This window comes from Muscardinus avellanarius (genome assembly GCF_963383645.1).
Source record: "Muscardinus avellanarius genome assembly, chromosome: 7".
Taxonomy (NCBI): domain Eukaryota; kingdom Metazoa; phylum Chordata; class Mammalia; order Rodentia; family Gliridae; genus Muscardinus; species Muscardinus avellanarius.
The window spans coordinates 83,705,847-83,720,920 of record NC_137793.1 but is presented as its reverse complement, the minus strand read 5'-3'; the positions used below and the strand labels follow the sequence as shown (position 1 = coordinate 83,720,920).

Below are 15,074 nucleotides of genomic sequence, written 5' to 3'. Positions count from 1 at the left end.
GGGGAGCTGTCCTTGTGACAGGGAACATGTGACTCAAAAAGTTGTTTTTCCTCCTTGCCTGAGTAGTGAAAAGCTCTGGAATAGCATTCCCAGTTCTTGCTTTATATGCCTTCTAAAGTCAGGCAGAACATCTGCCCTCGCCTTTCAAATATCAAACCACCACAGCTGGCTCTAGGCTGATGCCTGAGGCACAGACATTCCCTAAACCCCAGTCCCTGCCCAAGGAGCAGAGCTGAGGGGTGTGGCTCGCAGAAGCGCCAACAGGCATGCACTTTCTTTCAGTTTTCTCCTCCGACTCCTCTGTAGGACATCTGAAATTTATTATTGGCCTCTGAAAACAGCATAAGATTAGTCAGGGGAGCCTGGCATGGTGGTGCATGCCTGTAATCCTATTACTTGGGAAGCTGAGACAGGAGGATCGCAGGTTCAAGACCAGCCTCAGCAACTTAGTGAGACTTTCAGCAACCTAGCAAGATCCTGTTTCAAAACAAAAAATAAAAAGGGTGTGCTAGGGGTGCTGGGTGTGGTGGTGCACACTTGTAATCCAAGTTTTTGGGGAGGCTGAGACAGGAGGATGGCGGTTCATGGCCAGCTCCAGCTACTTACTGAGGCCCTATGCACTCAAGACCCTGTTTCAAAAAAAAAAAAAAAAATAGTAGCTCAGAGATAGAAACCCCCTGGGTTCCATCCCCAGTACCACACACACACACACACACACACACACACACACACACACACACACACACACAGCTGGGGGTATAGCTCGGAGGCAGAATACCTCTGGGTTCAATCTCTATAACCTAGAACCAAAAAAAGATTAGTCAACCAACATTGCTATCAGTTGTGGGAGGCCCCAGGCCTCCAGCTAGAAGCACCAGAAGTGTAGGAGTCAGTGGCCTTGGGTGTAGAAGGACCATTTAACCACTGGATCAAACCCACTTGGAAGCTCCCAGCCTGTCCTGTCTCTTATTTTCAAAGAGAGGAAAGTGCCAGCAAAGTGAGCTAAGACCATGAAGGAGGTGAGCCCCAAGAATCCTGGAGGATGGCTGGGAGACCAGGACTACCAAGAAGAGGGCACCAGGCCACATGGCCTCTCGCAGCTATGGCAGGAGAGGCATATCCATTCTAGTACACTTCCCAGCCCTGAAACTGGAACCCTGTTTTCTAGAACTGCCTTTCTGGTACTTAGGGGGTTCCTTTTTCATCTTTCCTTAACTGTAGTGCAGAGGTTTTCAAAGTGCGGTCCCTAGACCAGCAGCACCAGCTCATGTAGGACTGAGTAACAAAGCAGATGCTGCCAGGCATGGTGGAACACACCTGTATTCTAAGCTGTTTGGAGGCTGAGGCAGGAGGATCACAAGTGCAAGGACAGCCTGAGCAACTTTGTGAGACCTTTTCTCAAAATAAAAAGGGCTGGAGATGTAGCTCAATGGTAGAGTGTCCCTGGGTTTAATTCTCAGTACTGAACAAAAAATGCAGATTCTCCTGCTCCAGCCAGAGCTAGTGACCCAGAACCTCTGGGGTTGGGACAGTTTGCTCTTTAACTCATCAGAGAGTGTTGAGTCCCAAAGAGTAGTAAGAAATTGTGTTTATATTTTTTGACAAAGAGAAATCACTCTGAATGTTCTCCCAGAATGTCCTCTGAAGTTTGAGAGACCTCCTTGGAACTGATTTACCCCACTCAGGGCGAGTCCTCAACCGGTCACCTAGTCTTTTTTTTTTTTTTTTTTTTTTTTTTTTTGGTGGTGGTGGTACTGGGGTTCCTGGAAGCCCTTCTACCTCTGGGCTACACTCCCAGACCTTTTTTTTTTTTTTTTTTGGAAACAGGGTCTCTTAAGCCAGCGCAGCTAGCTTCGAACCTATGCGATCCTCCTATATCCGCCTCCCAAGCGTGGGGATTACAAGCGAGCGCCACCACACCCGGCTCACCTAGTCTTTTTGGAGCTTTTTTGGAGCATAAAACACTAGCCGCCAGAGTGGAAAGGCTGCCGACCTAGAGGGGAGACTGGCCATGCTGTGGCATTGGGGTGCCTCCCAAACTCACTTGTCACCACCTACTGTTGGAGGGGGAAACAGACATGAACAGGGATTTTCTCTACTTTTCAAGAAGTTAGAACATCCATCTATGCCCAAGTCCTTGAGCCAGGATATCAGGAGTAGAAATTACTTTCTTAGCAACTTCTCTGGCCACTCTTAACTTTCTACCCTGGATGGTTTTGGAGAACATGGATTATTTTCAACTTGACCCAACTTCAACCTCCTGCCCCCTTGCAGAATCAAATCCACAGCCGATTCTCCTTCCGCAGCTCTTGTTTTCCACCCACGCCTGTGACTCGCCTCCCCACTTTCTCACCAGTAATGCAGGCTAAACTGCAAAGTGACCCAGGGGCATCAAGCAGAAGGAGAAAGACAAGGATGTGCCACTTATTAAGTGTCAAAATGCTTCACTAACTGGTATCATTGGCTCCTGACAATGACAGCTCACTGTCTTCACTATATGGATGAGGTGGCTGAGACTTAAAAAGGTTAAGTAACTTGCCCAGGGTCCCACAGCTACCTTGTTTCAGAGCTGATTTTAGAATCCACTTGTGTCTGAAGCTAAAGCCCAGTACTTCCCCTTCCACTCTGCTCCCTCCTTGAAATGCAGGAATGAATTCATGTAGAGAGTCAGCCCTTGAAGAGTTGAGCCATTCTGTTTTCTCGAAGGTTTATTTGAAAACTTCAAAAGAGCTTCCCTTTGTCTCGAGATAGTCCAAGTCCTAAATCACCTCAAGTGGTTTTGGTAGCAGGAGCTAGAGTATAGAACCTGCAAAGGCCTATATTTCATTCTGAGCATTTGTCTATTGTGTGCCTTTAGGGCACAGCCAGCCTAGGGTTTATTTGACCCTTGCTCCAGGGAGGCTGAAGGCAAGGGGGGGGGGGCGAGAATTGTGTAAGCAAACACTGAGGTCCCGGTCACTCTCGCTTCTGTTGTAGTGATAGCCCCCACGGAGAGACTACCTCGGCTGAAGACTCCACGCAGGATGTGACCACAGAACACCACACGAGTGATGATGGTATGAGGCCCTGCTTCCTGGCCTTTGGGGCTGCCAGGAGCAAAGTGGGAAGTGGTTGTGCTTCCCATGCACCTAATGGACTTTCCTGCCCAGCAGCCCCCTGAGGACAGACTGGAAACTCCCCATCTCTCATTTTCCCTCCTTTGGAAATATGTATTACACCATATGTCAGGAACTAGACCTCTTATAGCCTTTCAGCCTTCTTGCCTCACCTCCCAGCTCCTGTCTAGCCTGAGTCCAGCAGGATGGCGGGCCCTTATCACAGCACAGACTCCTGCCAGGTAGCTGGAGACCAGAGCAAAAGAAAGCTCATTTGAAAAACAGCAAGCCTGGGGAATAGGGGAGCTGGATGCCAAGAACCCAGCGGAAGCAAGCCAGAGGGGAGTGGGAATGAGGACGTAGAAACCACACGCTTGCACGCCTGCCGACTGGAAAAATTGACCCTTTCCAAAGTACAGACATGCGAGCATGGTGCCGAGCAGCCCGGTGGTGTGCATCCAGGGGTGGAATGCTCAGCTGTCATCCTTGGGCCCCTCTGCAGTGCCCATGATTTATTAGGGTCTGTCCGGCCAACACATTTTCCCCTGCTTCCAGCAGTCCCACACCTCCATTTTTGGATCACTTGGACTCTGGAAGTCTCAGCGGCTGACAAGGGGCCTCAGAATTTTCTGAGCACAAGAATAAAATGGCACAGCCTGCAGAGCTTTGCCTGCTTCCCTGCCTTGCTGGGAACGCTGTAATCCTGGGCCAGCTGAAAGGAGAAGAAAATCAGGACTGCTTATTTAGACCCTGATGTGAGGAGAAGTGTGATCATTTGCCACATTCTGAGAGGGGAGTAGGTGACCTAGGGAATTTAGTATTGGCTTAGATCTGCCTTGTGCCTGGACAGTAGGAGGCATTATATATGTTACCTCTTGATCCCTAAAGGGATAGTTAGGGCCCTGGCTTTATAGTTGAAAAAAAAAAAAGGTCAGAGAAGTCAAGTGACAAACCGAGGCTATAGAGATTGAGATTGGGCTACTTTGTGGACCTTTTCTGGTCTGCCTCCCTATGGAGAAGTGTCTGGCCTTGCCCATTAAGGTGCAGGCTTCCCAGCCAGGTCTCTACATGGCCTTGGTTTTAAGCTGCTTTCTCTCTACTGCCCATAGCATCTGACTTTCAGGTTCTAGGTTTCTGGAAGCCTTCTCTTTGCTATCTAATTTTTACCTGCAGCCTAGAACTAATAAAGAGAAAGATAACAATGGTTAACAAATGCACATACCGTAGTGGTAGGCATTCTACTAAGCATTTCTGCAGATTGTTTTTGACTGACTTCGCCTAACAATTTCACAAAAAAGGCATTATTACGGTCCCATTCTCACAGATAAAGGGACGGAAGTTTCACACAAAAGGACAAATACATTGCATTTTTAATTTTTAAAACTACTTTCATGTGCATTTTTCCATATATTAGTCACAAAAAATATTTCCACATTCTCCTCCTTGGAACATTGATTGGGCAAGTTATTTTCTCCTCATCGAGACTGAACTCATGCTCCACTGAGGAGAATGGATAATATAAATAAATAACTTAAAATACGATATATTTTCTATAATTAGTAGAGTCATTATATAATCAGAAAAGAAATAGTACTTAAAAATCCCAAACAGCAAGTTTGATGAAGGAGAGAGATCAACATAAAAAGCTATGCAATTACTGAAGAAGTTGCTGGGGAAAGCAAGACGCCGATGTATTTCATCAGGCAGAGAGAAGGGGGTTCTAGGTGGAGGAACAGCAGGGCAGAGGCCGGGAAGAGGATCCCAGGGCTTTCAGGGTGATGGTGCAGACTGCATGGGAATCCCGTGCTTTCTAGGTCCTCTGTGGCCTATTTTTCACAAGGTGTAATCCTCCCAACTTTGTTAGTCCAGCTAATTGAGCTCTTCCGCCCATTCCTGAGTCTGCACGCCCCAACAACATGTGTTTCCTTCTTTTCTGCCTTCCCAGAGTGTGAGCCCATTGAAGCCATCGCCAAGTTTGACTACGTGGGCCGGACAGCCCGAGAGCTGTCCTTCAAAAAGGGAGCATCCCTGCTGCTTTACCAGCGGGCTTCTGATGACTGGTGGGAAGGCCGGCACAATGGCATTGACGGACTCATCCCCCACCAGTACATCGTGGTCCAAGACACGTACGTGGGGCCCTGGAACCTTTGGGGTGGTCTTTTTGGCTGCACTGTAGGAGTGAGGCTTCAATTCTGGAGCCATAGAAATGTGAGGGAGACCAACTCCCAGGGGATGCCAGTGCTGTCCTGAGTCTTACAGTTCTAAGAAGAATGCCCCACCCCAACTCAGTGCAGTTTTGTATTGTTTTGATTTTGTTTTTGTTTTTGTTTTTTGGTACTAGGAATTAAACTCAGGGCCATTCTACCTCTGAGCTACACCCCAGCCCTATTTTATATTTATTTATTCATTTATTTTATTTATTTATTTTTGCATCCTGGGGATGGAACCCAGGGTCATTTTACCTCTGAGCTACACTCTCAGCCCTATTTTTTATTCTTTATTTGGAAACAGGGTCTCACTGAGTTGCAAAGGGCCTCACTAGGTAGCTGAGGCTGTGCACGCACAGAGATCCTCCTGTCTCAGCCTCCCAAATGCTGGGTTACAAGCATGCACCACCATGTCCAGCATAATTTTTATTTTATTTATTTATTTTATTTTATTTTATTTTATTTTTTGGTGGTACTGGGGTTCCTGGAAGCCCTTCTACCTCCGGGATACACTCCCACGGACTACACTCCCAGACCGATTTTTTAACTTTTTTATGTGGAAACAGGGTCTCTTAAGCTAGCGAGGCTGGCTCCGAACCCGTGTGATCCTCCTGTCTCCGCCTCCCAAGCACGGGGATTACAAGCGTGCGCCCCTACGCCCAGCTTATTTTTTATTTTGAAACAAGTTTTTGCTAAGTTGCTGAGGCTGGCCTTGAAACCACAATCTTCATATCTCAGCTTCCAAAGTATAGGGATTACAGGTGTATGCCACCATTCCTGGCTTAGTGGAGAATTTTTTTCAAGTCTATTTTCTATTCCCCTTTTTAATCACTCCCTGATTCCTTTGTTCCAGAAACCTACGAGTTAACACTCGTCCACATTTACACCTGATGAGTAGTGATGCAGACTTTTTATTGAACACAAATATTTCCTTTTGAGAAAAATCAGGTTGGGGAAACATTTTTGCTTCTTCTTCTTTTTTTTAACAACTATGTGCACCCTACGTGCCAGGCTACTAATGGTACTTTTTCACCTGTAAAAGAAAATGGCAAGTTATTTTCTAAGAGCAATCTGGCTTAAGCAGCTTTGTGGGAGAGTGACCTAGTTCACTTACCCAAATGAGTTGGATTTGTGGGAAGATGGGGCCACAGGGAAAAAGATATCAAGAAACAAGGGGAACCAGAACTAGTCCCAGAGATATCTCATTGGATGGGGCGTGTCCTTGCCCCTTACAGCACTGTCTCCTGGGCAGGAAGTGGTATCCCCTGTGTCCCACCCCAGCCTGACTCCCCGTCCCTTAGCCCTGCCTCCATCCCCATTTGTTGCCCTCAGATACAATACTTTCACTGTTTTTAGCCTTCCCTTAATATTATTTTTTAAAGGTTGATATCCTGAATGAGTCTGCACCCTCCCAGCCTCTCCCCAGCTCATTCTGCGGGGAAATCATCCCTGTGTTGATAACATCGTAAACCTGGTGGCGATCTGTGCGTGGACAGGACTCTCCCAAACTTAGCATTATGACTTCACTACAAGATCGAGAGAAGATGAATTGTGGGGGAAAAGGGGCTTTCTTTGTCATCAGTAGCCAGAGGGGCCGGGAGAGCAGTGGAGAGACCTGGGACCGGCTTGGACGCTCTAAGCAAGGCTAGACGCGTTACAACAGAGTGTGGTCGCTTGGCCATGTCCTGCCTCAACGCCGGCATCTCCAGAGCCACCGCAGAGTGACTGTCCTTACCTGGCAGCACTCAGGACCTCGCAGATAAACCGCAACCTGGACTTCCACCTCCTTCTCCAGGAGATGGCCCCATCTCGGCCACCCCAGAAAAGCAGCGTGGGGTAGGAGGCAGGTGCCTCGAACCAGGTGTCCCCTAGCCCAGCGGTCCTGAGGAGCTGAGGAGCCCACAGAGCTCAGCGGATTATTTATTTATATTTAAATGATCTTCCATAGGCCCGTAGGAGTCCTCACCTCTACTCCAGAGCCAGCCCCTCTAGGTGTCGCTGCTGCTGCAGAGCTGTGTGGGGTCGCGTGTGTGTGTTGGGGGGCCATCTTGCCGATTTAACACTGCTTTTTGTGTTGTTGTGTTCCCTCCTCCCTGCCTGCCTGCCCCTTCTCCCCCAGCGAGGACGGTGTCGTGGAGAGGTCCAGCCCCAAGTCTGAGATTGAGGTCATTTCTGAGCCACCTGAAGAAAAGGTGACAGCCAGAGCGGGGGCCAGCTGTCCCAGTGGGGGTCATGTAGCCGATATTTACCTTGCAAACATCAACAAGTAAGCTCTGCTTTTCATTTTCTGCTCCCTTGAACGACTAGCACCACCCAGCCTCACCCCCGGCCTAACCCCTCCATTCCTGAACTGCACGCAGGGCTCCCAGCTCCCCGGCCTAACAGTTTGTATGCGTTCATTGCTGCTGAGGCGGACAGGCGGAGGAGGCTCCTGCAGGCCTGGGGGCAGGCCAGGTCTCCAGCTAGCTGGCGTCATGCTGTGGAAGGGTGTTCTACTGTGTGTGCCCGCACTGTCTGTCAGCCCAGACCTTCCTGGCATCTTATGGCTAAAACTTTGGCCAAAGCTTTGGTCACTTTATGCAACTTGGTTTTGTACTGTTTCTTAGAGGTGCCTTCTCTTTTCCAATTCTTACTCAAATAATAGCGTTTGATGTCTTCCTTCACGCTTGTCTGTCTGAAGATCCGAAGTTGCGTGCATCTTCCGCCAGGCTATTGCAATGCCAGGTTGGGCTTACTTATATATCATGTGTCTCATTTCTGCTCCTGTTCTGTGTTCACTCCTGTGGTGGAGAGAAGAGCACTGTGCCCCAAGAAAAGCTTTGTCCTGAGCTCTTTACTCATCAGTGACCCTTAGCGCCCTTTTCTTCTGCCCTTTCACACCAGGAGAAATAATTTGCCATGTTTTCCCTGTTGCTTTAGCCCTGTGTATCATCCTTCTCTAGCAGCCCCTTTGCAGATTGCCACCCCTGTCCAGCAGGCTCTTACCTCTGACCCTCAGCTTTCATTGTGGCTCTTAGCAACATCCTGGGGTTTTAACTCCACCCACACCCAAGCTGGCTGTCTAGAGGGATTCCACGCCCACCCGTGTGCTGCTGCCTCCCCAAGAGGCATTCAGGTTATTGAATCTCAACTCAAGGGGCCAGACACCAAGCCCCAAAGCCTACAGACCTCTTTCCGCCAGACCCTGAAACTTGGCCCAGTGTCAGCAGGATGACGAGCCCCAGGGTGCTCCTGATGAATATGGATTGGAGATGATGTACAGTTTTTATTCCCCTCTGGCTTTGGAGGAATGAAATGATTTGCACTTTGAAAACCTGTTAACCGTAGCCTCTGGACACTGAGACTGGAAGGAGAATAAACGATGCTTGTTGTTTTTAAACTACACCAGGTTGCCAGATCTCTTGGCTTTTTTCCAACCAGACGGTAGCAGGGGTAGTGGTTGGGACACGTGGCTCTTTTCCATCTCTTTCACCCTCAAGTTCATAAAGTACTTTATTCAGGTATAGTTATAATTTAATTCAAACCAGTAAAAAATTGAGGATTTTATACTTCCCTCCAGCATATTGTCCTCCTAGGAGAAAAAGCTAGTAAAGAGTAACTGTGGGCTAATCACATTTTTTTTTTTTACTTATTTACAAGTCTGTGTTAATTATAAGCCTACAATCATAAGGTTGTAAGCATATTATTAAGCTGAAACCAAGGCGGGGTTGGTGGAGGGAGAGTCAGATGTTTAGTTAGGTACCTTTTTTTGGTGCTGGGAATGGAACCCAGGGCGTCACACATGATAGGCAAGTACTTTCCCACTGAGCTACATCTCATCTTAGGTACATGTTTTTAATTCATCATATATTCAATGCCATTTGTACAAGGGACTTATAGAAGACAGCTGAAACAGTCAAAAGATGGACATCTGGTAGAAAGTCAAGTGGTTCCCTTGAGCTCCTTACTTGGTATCAACATTCTCATGACAAAGTTCTTATAGGACCAGCCTCTGTCACGTTGAACTACCCAGATCTATCCAGACACCAACTGGTCAGTGGGTCAGTGGCAGCCCCAGCATGTCTGGCCCTTGGGAATGAGTCTGCCTTTCAACCTTACCTCATGTTCCACATATCATTCCTTCAGTTTCCTGAGTGCTCCCGGTTCTCTCTTCCCCAGGGCCTGCACAGTCAACCCATCACCAGGTCAACTTCTACCTTCCCTTCCAGACCCAGTCCAAAGATTTACCTTGTGGAGAAAGCCTTTCTAATACCCCTCATGTCCCCAGAATTGAGATAGGTGCCCTTGTTTCATATCCCAGGGCAGCTTGAGTGTGGTTATTTGTGTGTGTGTGTGTGTGTGGTCCTGGGGATTGAACCCAGGGTGTTCTACCTCTGAGCTACACACCTCAGCCCTATTTTAAATTTTTTGGTTTGAAACAGGGTCTCACTAAATTGTTAAGGGCCTCTCTAAATTCCTGAGGCTGTCCTCAAACCTACAGTCCTCCTATCTCCAGCCTCCCAAGTCCTGGGATTATAGGTATGTGCTACCACACCCGGAACATGAATGATTTTTTATATTCACACGGCATTTGGATCCCCCACCAGAGCTGAGCTCCCTGGAACCAGAATCTTCCTCATCTTTACGTCCCCAAGGCCTGTCCGGAACATGACATGCTGTATCCACCTTGTAAATCTGCCCTCTCAGCAATTTTAGGCTTATGAGTCAGCCATCCTTGGGTGGAAAAAGAAAACCAGCAAAGAGTTATCAGGGTGTGGCATTTTTATTTAACTCCACATATTTATTAAGCATCTGCTATTGAGCTGAGCACCAGTGCCAGTTTTTCAGAGCCGAATGAGACCTGGTTCCCGGTCTCAGAGCTCACAGTCTGGCAAGGTGAAGACCATAGGGAGAGATAGCTAAAAAACAGTGCATGGATACTCTGGAGGAACAGGGGAAGGAGGACTCTATTCTCTCTACAGCTGGAGCTACTGATGTCAGAAAAAAACTACACAGAGGAAGATTCATTTCAACAGGGCCCTCTAAACTCCGAGAACATCTCTTTTCCACTTGAGAGTGGCTGATTCACAAAGCTAGAACTGCCAAGCAGGCAGATTCATCGAGCAGCTGCTCTGTACCAGATCCTGGGCCAGGTCCCAGCTCTACAAAGATGAGGGCACCCTCAGCACAGAACAGGCCCGGGACTGGCGTGGTGCACCAGACACCCTCTTTTCTGCAGAGTCCTAGCCTCCACTTCTTTCAACCTCAATTCCAGTTTGGCCCCAGTCTCCCTTAGTGAATTCAAGATCAGAGCTACCCATTTTCCCTCTGAACCAGCAGCTTCATGGTTTCTTAGATTAGGTTCTTTAAAATACGGTTCGAGGAGAAAATGACATTATTCAGCATTAGGCAACACCCATGTTGCTAGGACTCTGCCATGCCAGTTCCTTCGAGACTTCAGGGATGGGAAGCAAACTGGCTCAGAGCCAGGACATCTACACAACACTGAGTCAGAGAGATGTCCTTCCACCCTAAGGAAATGCACACATGGGGCCCTAATGCTAAAACACTACAGCCTCTTGAAGAATCTTCTGTGTCTGCAGAATAAGCACCAGCCAGATCCCAAGATGACTATGGTCTCACTGTAGCTGGACCAAGAGACAAGCTAAAAGACACTACCTCTCCTCGTCCCAGCTATTCCCCACCTCCTTGATGATGGTGAGACTTTTCCTATCTGGGGCCTTAAGTTTCCATTCAAAGCAGATAATCAAGTGGGTCTTTCCATGAATCTCCCATCACACACTTTCCCTTAATCAAACATTTTTTCTGACAGCACCTTACATGTTGAGAATTCAGAGCCCACGACCACCAAGTAAGTATCCATTTTTCCTTTGCCCAGGTTGGGGATGGCAGGGGATCAGACACATGGAAAGAACAAGAGAAGGCAAAACTGGAGAGAAGGTGCCCTGTGTGCCTCCCCTTCTTGAAGTTCCCGGGTACCAACATCTGCCCCCTCTCACTGTTCTGGCTGCCTTAAAGCCAGGACTCCCTGATCACCCGCCCTTTCTGTTTGTGATTGAAGGCAAAGGAAGCGTCCAGAATCTGGGAGCATCCGGAAAACATTTCGAAGTGACAGCCATGGGCTGAGTGGTTCACTGACTGACTCTTCCCCAGGGGTGGGGGCTAGCTGCCGCCCATCCTCCCAGCCCATCATGAGCCAGAGTCTCCCCAAGGAAGGGTCAGATAAGTGCTCCATCAGCGGGCACGGGAGCCTCAACTCTATCAGTCGCCATTCGTCCCTAAAGAATCGGCTGGACAGTCCGCAGATCCGGAAGACTGCCACTGCAGGAAGGTCCAAAAGCTTCAATAACCATCGGCCTGTGGACCCCGAGGTCATCGCGCAGGTAACTGAGGGCCCCTGGACAAGTAGTTTGCATAAGTCCATGCCTGTTGCTACTGCTCAGGGCATTCCATGCTAAAGATGACAGGACTTAAAAAAGAACCATGCACCCTGTACTGAGTTCAGGGACTCCTGGACATGTGAACCTGATGAGACCCAGGGATGTCCAGCTCTATTCTCAGCAAGACCCTGAAGACAGAGTAAAAGAATTCTGGCTTCTTGCACATAAGCCATTTGCAAAGCTACTAATTTTTAAAGCCAGTAGGTAGAGTTATTGTGTTTTGTTTTGTTCATGTGGTACTGAGGATTGGCCTCAAAGGCATTCTACCTTTGAGCTATACCCCCCCAGCCCTATTAAAAAAAAAAAAAAAACAGTCTTGCTAAGTTGCTAAAGCTGGTTTCAAACCTATGAGCCTCTGTCTTAGCCTCCCATGTATTGGGATTACAGGCATGTGTCAACATGCCCTGCTGAGTATTTTGATAGAGGACATTCAGTCCAAGTTTTGGGTCTTAAGACCCTGGTCAACATTCATGAAGCTGCCCAAAGGTTGAAGCTCAAACACAGTTCTGACCCATTTGTATATCTCCCTGCCCATTCCCATCATTCCATTTCCTAAAGTGGGTCTCTGATACCTAGTGAATCAATCCAAAGATCCAAAAATACTCTAGCAACAGAGCTCGGGTACTAGCTGGGCTTCCAGCCCAGATGCAGGGACTGTGAGTTGCCTGATTACAGGTCTTCTTTCATATCTGCGCCTCACTGATGACTGTCTGTTTTCCATGAAATATTAGAGATCCAGCCCCATCTCTAAAAATTCGACTACCGGGGCCACTGCAGGCAGTTCTCTCAGACGTCTCTCCCAACTATATAATTTTCGTTAGACCAGGTAGGAACTAAGGGCTCATTATTGCCCTCTCTTGTTAACCGGGCTGAGGTTCTCTTCGCCCCGTCTTCCAGGGGCAATAGAGGCTGGCCATGGTCTCTCTTGGCTTCACTGCTCTGCTTAAGGAGGTGTCCCTGGCAAGTCCCAGATGCCTTGCTTTGCTAGCCTTCTATTCTGTGCCTGTGTTTAGGCTTGATGGCAACCTGCCTTGCACCATGGGAACCCTCTCTGAGCCTTCCTTGGCCAGGCACTATTACGAATGTCAGAAAAGATGAAACAGACTCTTACCTACAGAATGGGACTGAGGAGAGAGGAGGGATTTCTTTGTGAGCATTTTAAAGTCTGGGAGGAGTGGGGAATGTAGCTCAGTGGTAGAGTGCTTGCCTAGCATGCGCAAGGCCCTAGATTTGATCCCCAGTGTCACATACAAACACATACAGCAAAGGGGTTGAGAGTGTTACAGAGACAAGTGGAAGTGAATTGCTCTTAAAAGAAAACAGATCACTCTGGCACAAAGAAGCCTTTCTAGGGGCCTGTGCTTAGAGCACACAGCCTTTCAGTGTAAAACGTCATCGAAGGAGGAGCCCCGTGGTGGTGTGAGGATGCTTGTGAGGAGGGTGGCAGGGAGCTGGGCTCCCCCTGGGAGGCAGCTGGCTTGCATACTAAGGTTCTTTGGTTCTTGAGCCCCGGGCTAGGGCTGCTGTTTCCTAAGATTTGGGAGTGTTCTGCTGAAGTGCAGGTGATTCACCTATGTGGGCTTTGGCTCCCCCTCCTGGCCACTATTTGGTTCCCTTTCTTGGTGATGGGTAGAAGAAAATGGTTTCAAATCGAAGGCACATGAATGGGGCGAGGGGGTGTGCTGATCTGACCAAGCCTAGAGGGTGTGTGTGTGTGTGTGTGTGTGTGTGTGTGTGTGTGTTATTAGGGATGGAACACAGAAGTATTCTACCTCTGAGCTATACCCCCAGCCCTATTTTATTTTTTATTTTGAAACAAGATCTACTAAATTGCTGAAGGCCTTGCTAAGTTACTGAGACTGGCTGCAAACCTGCCATCCTCCTGTCTCAGCCTCCCAAGTACTGGGATTGCAGGTGTGTGCCACCACACCCAGCTAGAGGAACTTTCCTCAGCCACTGAGGAGGAAAGACTAACCCTCTTAGCCTTTGGCCTTAAGTCCAAGAAAATAAAGATCCTACTTCATCTTTACCACTTTTTGAAATGTTGTTTATTAAGTATACTTTTTAACTTATGCAAAAGTAGAGAGAATTGGATAATAAATTCCTGTGTACTCATGACCAACTCCTGACCACTCTTAGTTCATCTACCTTTCCCCTGCCCTCTGGATTATATCTATTTCTTTCTTTTTTTTTTTTTTTTCTTCATGTCTGGGGATGGAACCCAGAGGCATTTGACCTCTGAGCTATACCCCCTGCCTTATTTTTTATTCTTTATTTTGAAACCGGGTCTCACTGAGTTGCAGAGGGCCTCACTAAGTAGCTGAGGCTGTCTGCAAACTGCGATCCTCCGGTCTCAGCCTCCCGAATGCTGGGATTACAAGCATGCGCCACCACGCCTGGCATATTACATCTATTTGATCAGTAAATATTTCAGTACCTATCCCAAGGACCCTAGGTAAAAATCCGCTCAGCCACTCTTTCTATAGAAAAAAATCCTTCTTGATAATGAAATTCCCTGTCTCCTTTCCCCACATTCTGAGCATTCATATTTAAAGGACTTTGGCCAAGTAAAATAATCTGGACATTTTATAGTCAGTTTCTTCATGACTCGGCCTATCTTGTTGAAATAGGGCCCTTGGGGACTTTTCCCTTCGTTTGTCCCACCTCCTCCTCTTCCTGTTTTGCAGGACATTGAGGCGACGATGAACTCTGCCCTGAACGAGCTCCGGGAGCTGGAGCGGCAGAGCAACGTTAAGCACACCCCCGATGTGGTTCTGGACACCTTGGAGCCCCTCAAAACTTCCCCAGTGGTGGCCCCCACGTCAGAGCCCTCCAGCCCCCTGCACACTCAGCTCCTCAAGGACCCCGAGCCTGCCTTCCAGCGCAGCGCCAGTACTGCTGGGGACATCGCCTGCGCCTTCCGGCCTGTCAAGTCTGTCAAGATGGCTGCCCCGGTCAAACCACCAGCCACACGGCCCAAGCCCACTGTCTTCCCTAAAACCAATGCCACTAGCCCCAGCGTCAACTCATCGGCTTCCCCACAGTCCAGTGACAAGTCTTGTACTGTCTGAGGGGGTATAATTTAATTGTTCTAGACAAGGGGACTGTAGGGACTGACTGTTATTAAAATCTTCCTATTTAACTAGCTTGGGGACTTCAGTTGAAAATTAGATTCTAAGTTGTTTTTGCAGGAATTAGCCTCCTCATCACCCGAAACCTTGAGAATGAAGCCCTGGTTCCCACCTTTCTTTTCCCTCCCCTTTCCACCGCCCTCCGCTTTTCCCAGTCGTCGTAATCCAGCCAGCTACAGTGCATACGGTTTGTAGGTTAGC

General features: G+C 48.2%; 1 protein-coding gene across 3 annotated transcripts in view; it reads left to right on the top strand.

Moving 5' to 3' along the window:
• The window catches only part of SRGAP2 (SLIT-ROBO Rho GTPase activating protein 2), a gene marked incomplete at both ends in the record, with an annotated part of 264,810 nt that extends 249,997 nt beyond the window's left edge, over positions 1 to 14,813 (top strand). For 2 of the 3 annotated variants that reach the window (XM_080698581.1, XM_080698580.1), the window contains 5 exons: positions 2,977 to 3,056; positions 5,041 to 5,221; positions 7,422 to 7,568; positions 11,364 to 11,685; positions 14,430 to 14,813. In XM_080698581.1, coding sequence (XP_080554707.1) covers positions 2,977 to 3,056; positions 5,041 to 5,221; positions 7,422 to 7,568; positions 11,364 to 11,685; positions 14,430 to 14,813 — 1,114 coding nt within the window. Of the gene's footprint in view, positions 1 to 2,976; positions 3,057 to 5,040; positions 5,222 to 7,421; positions 7,569 to 11,114; positions 11,154 to 11,363; positions 11,686 to 14,429 lie in introns of all 3 variants that reach the window. The other variant, XM_080698579.1, reaches the window with a different exon arrangement.
• Positions 14,814 to 15,074: the final 261 nt, after the last annotated feature.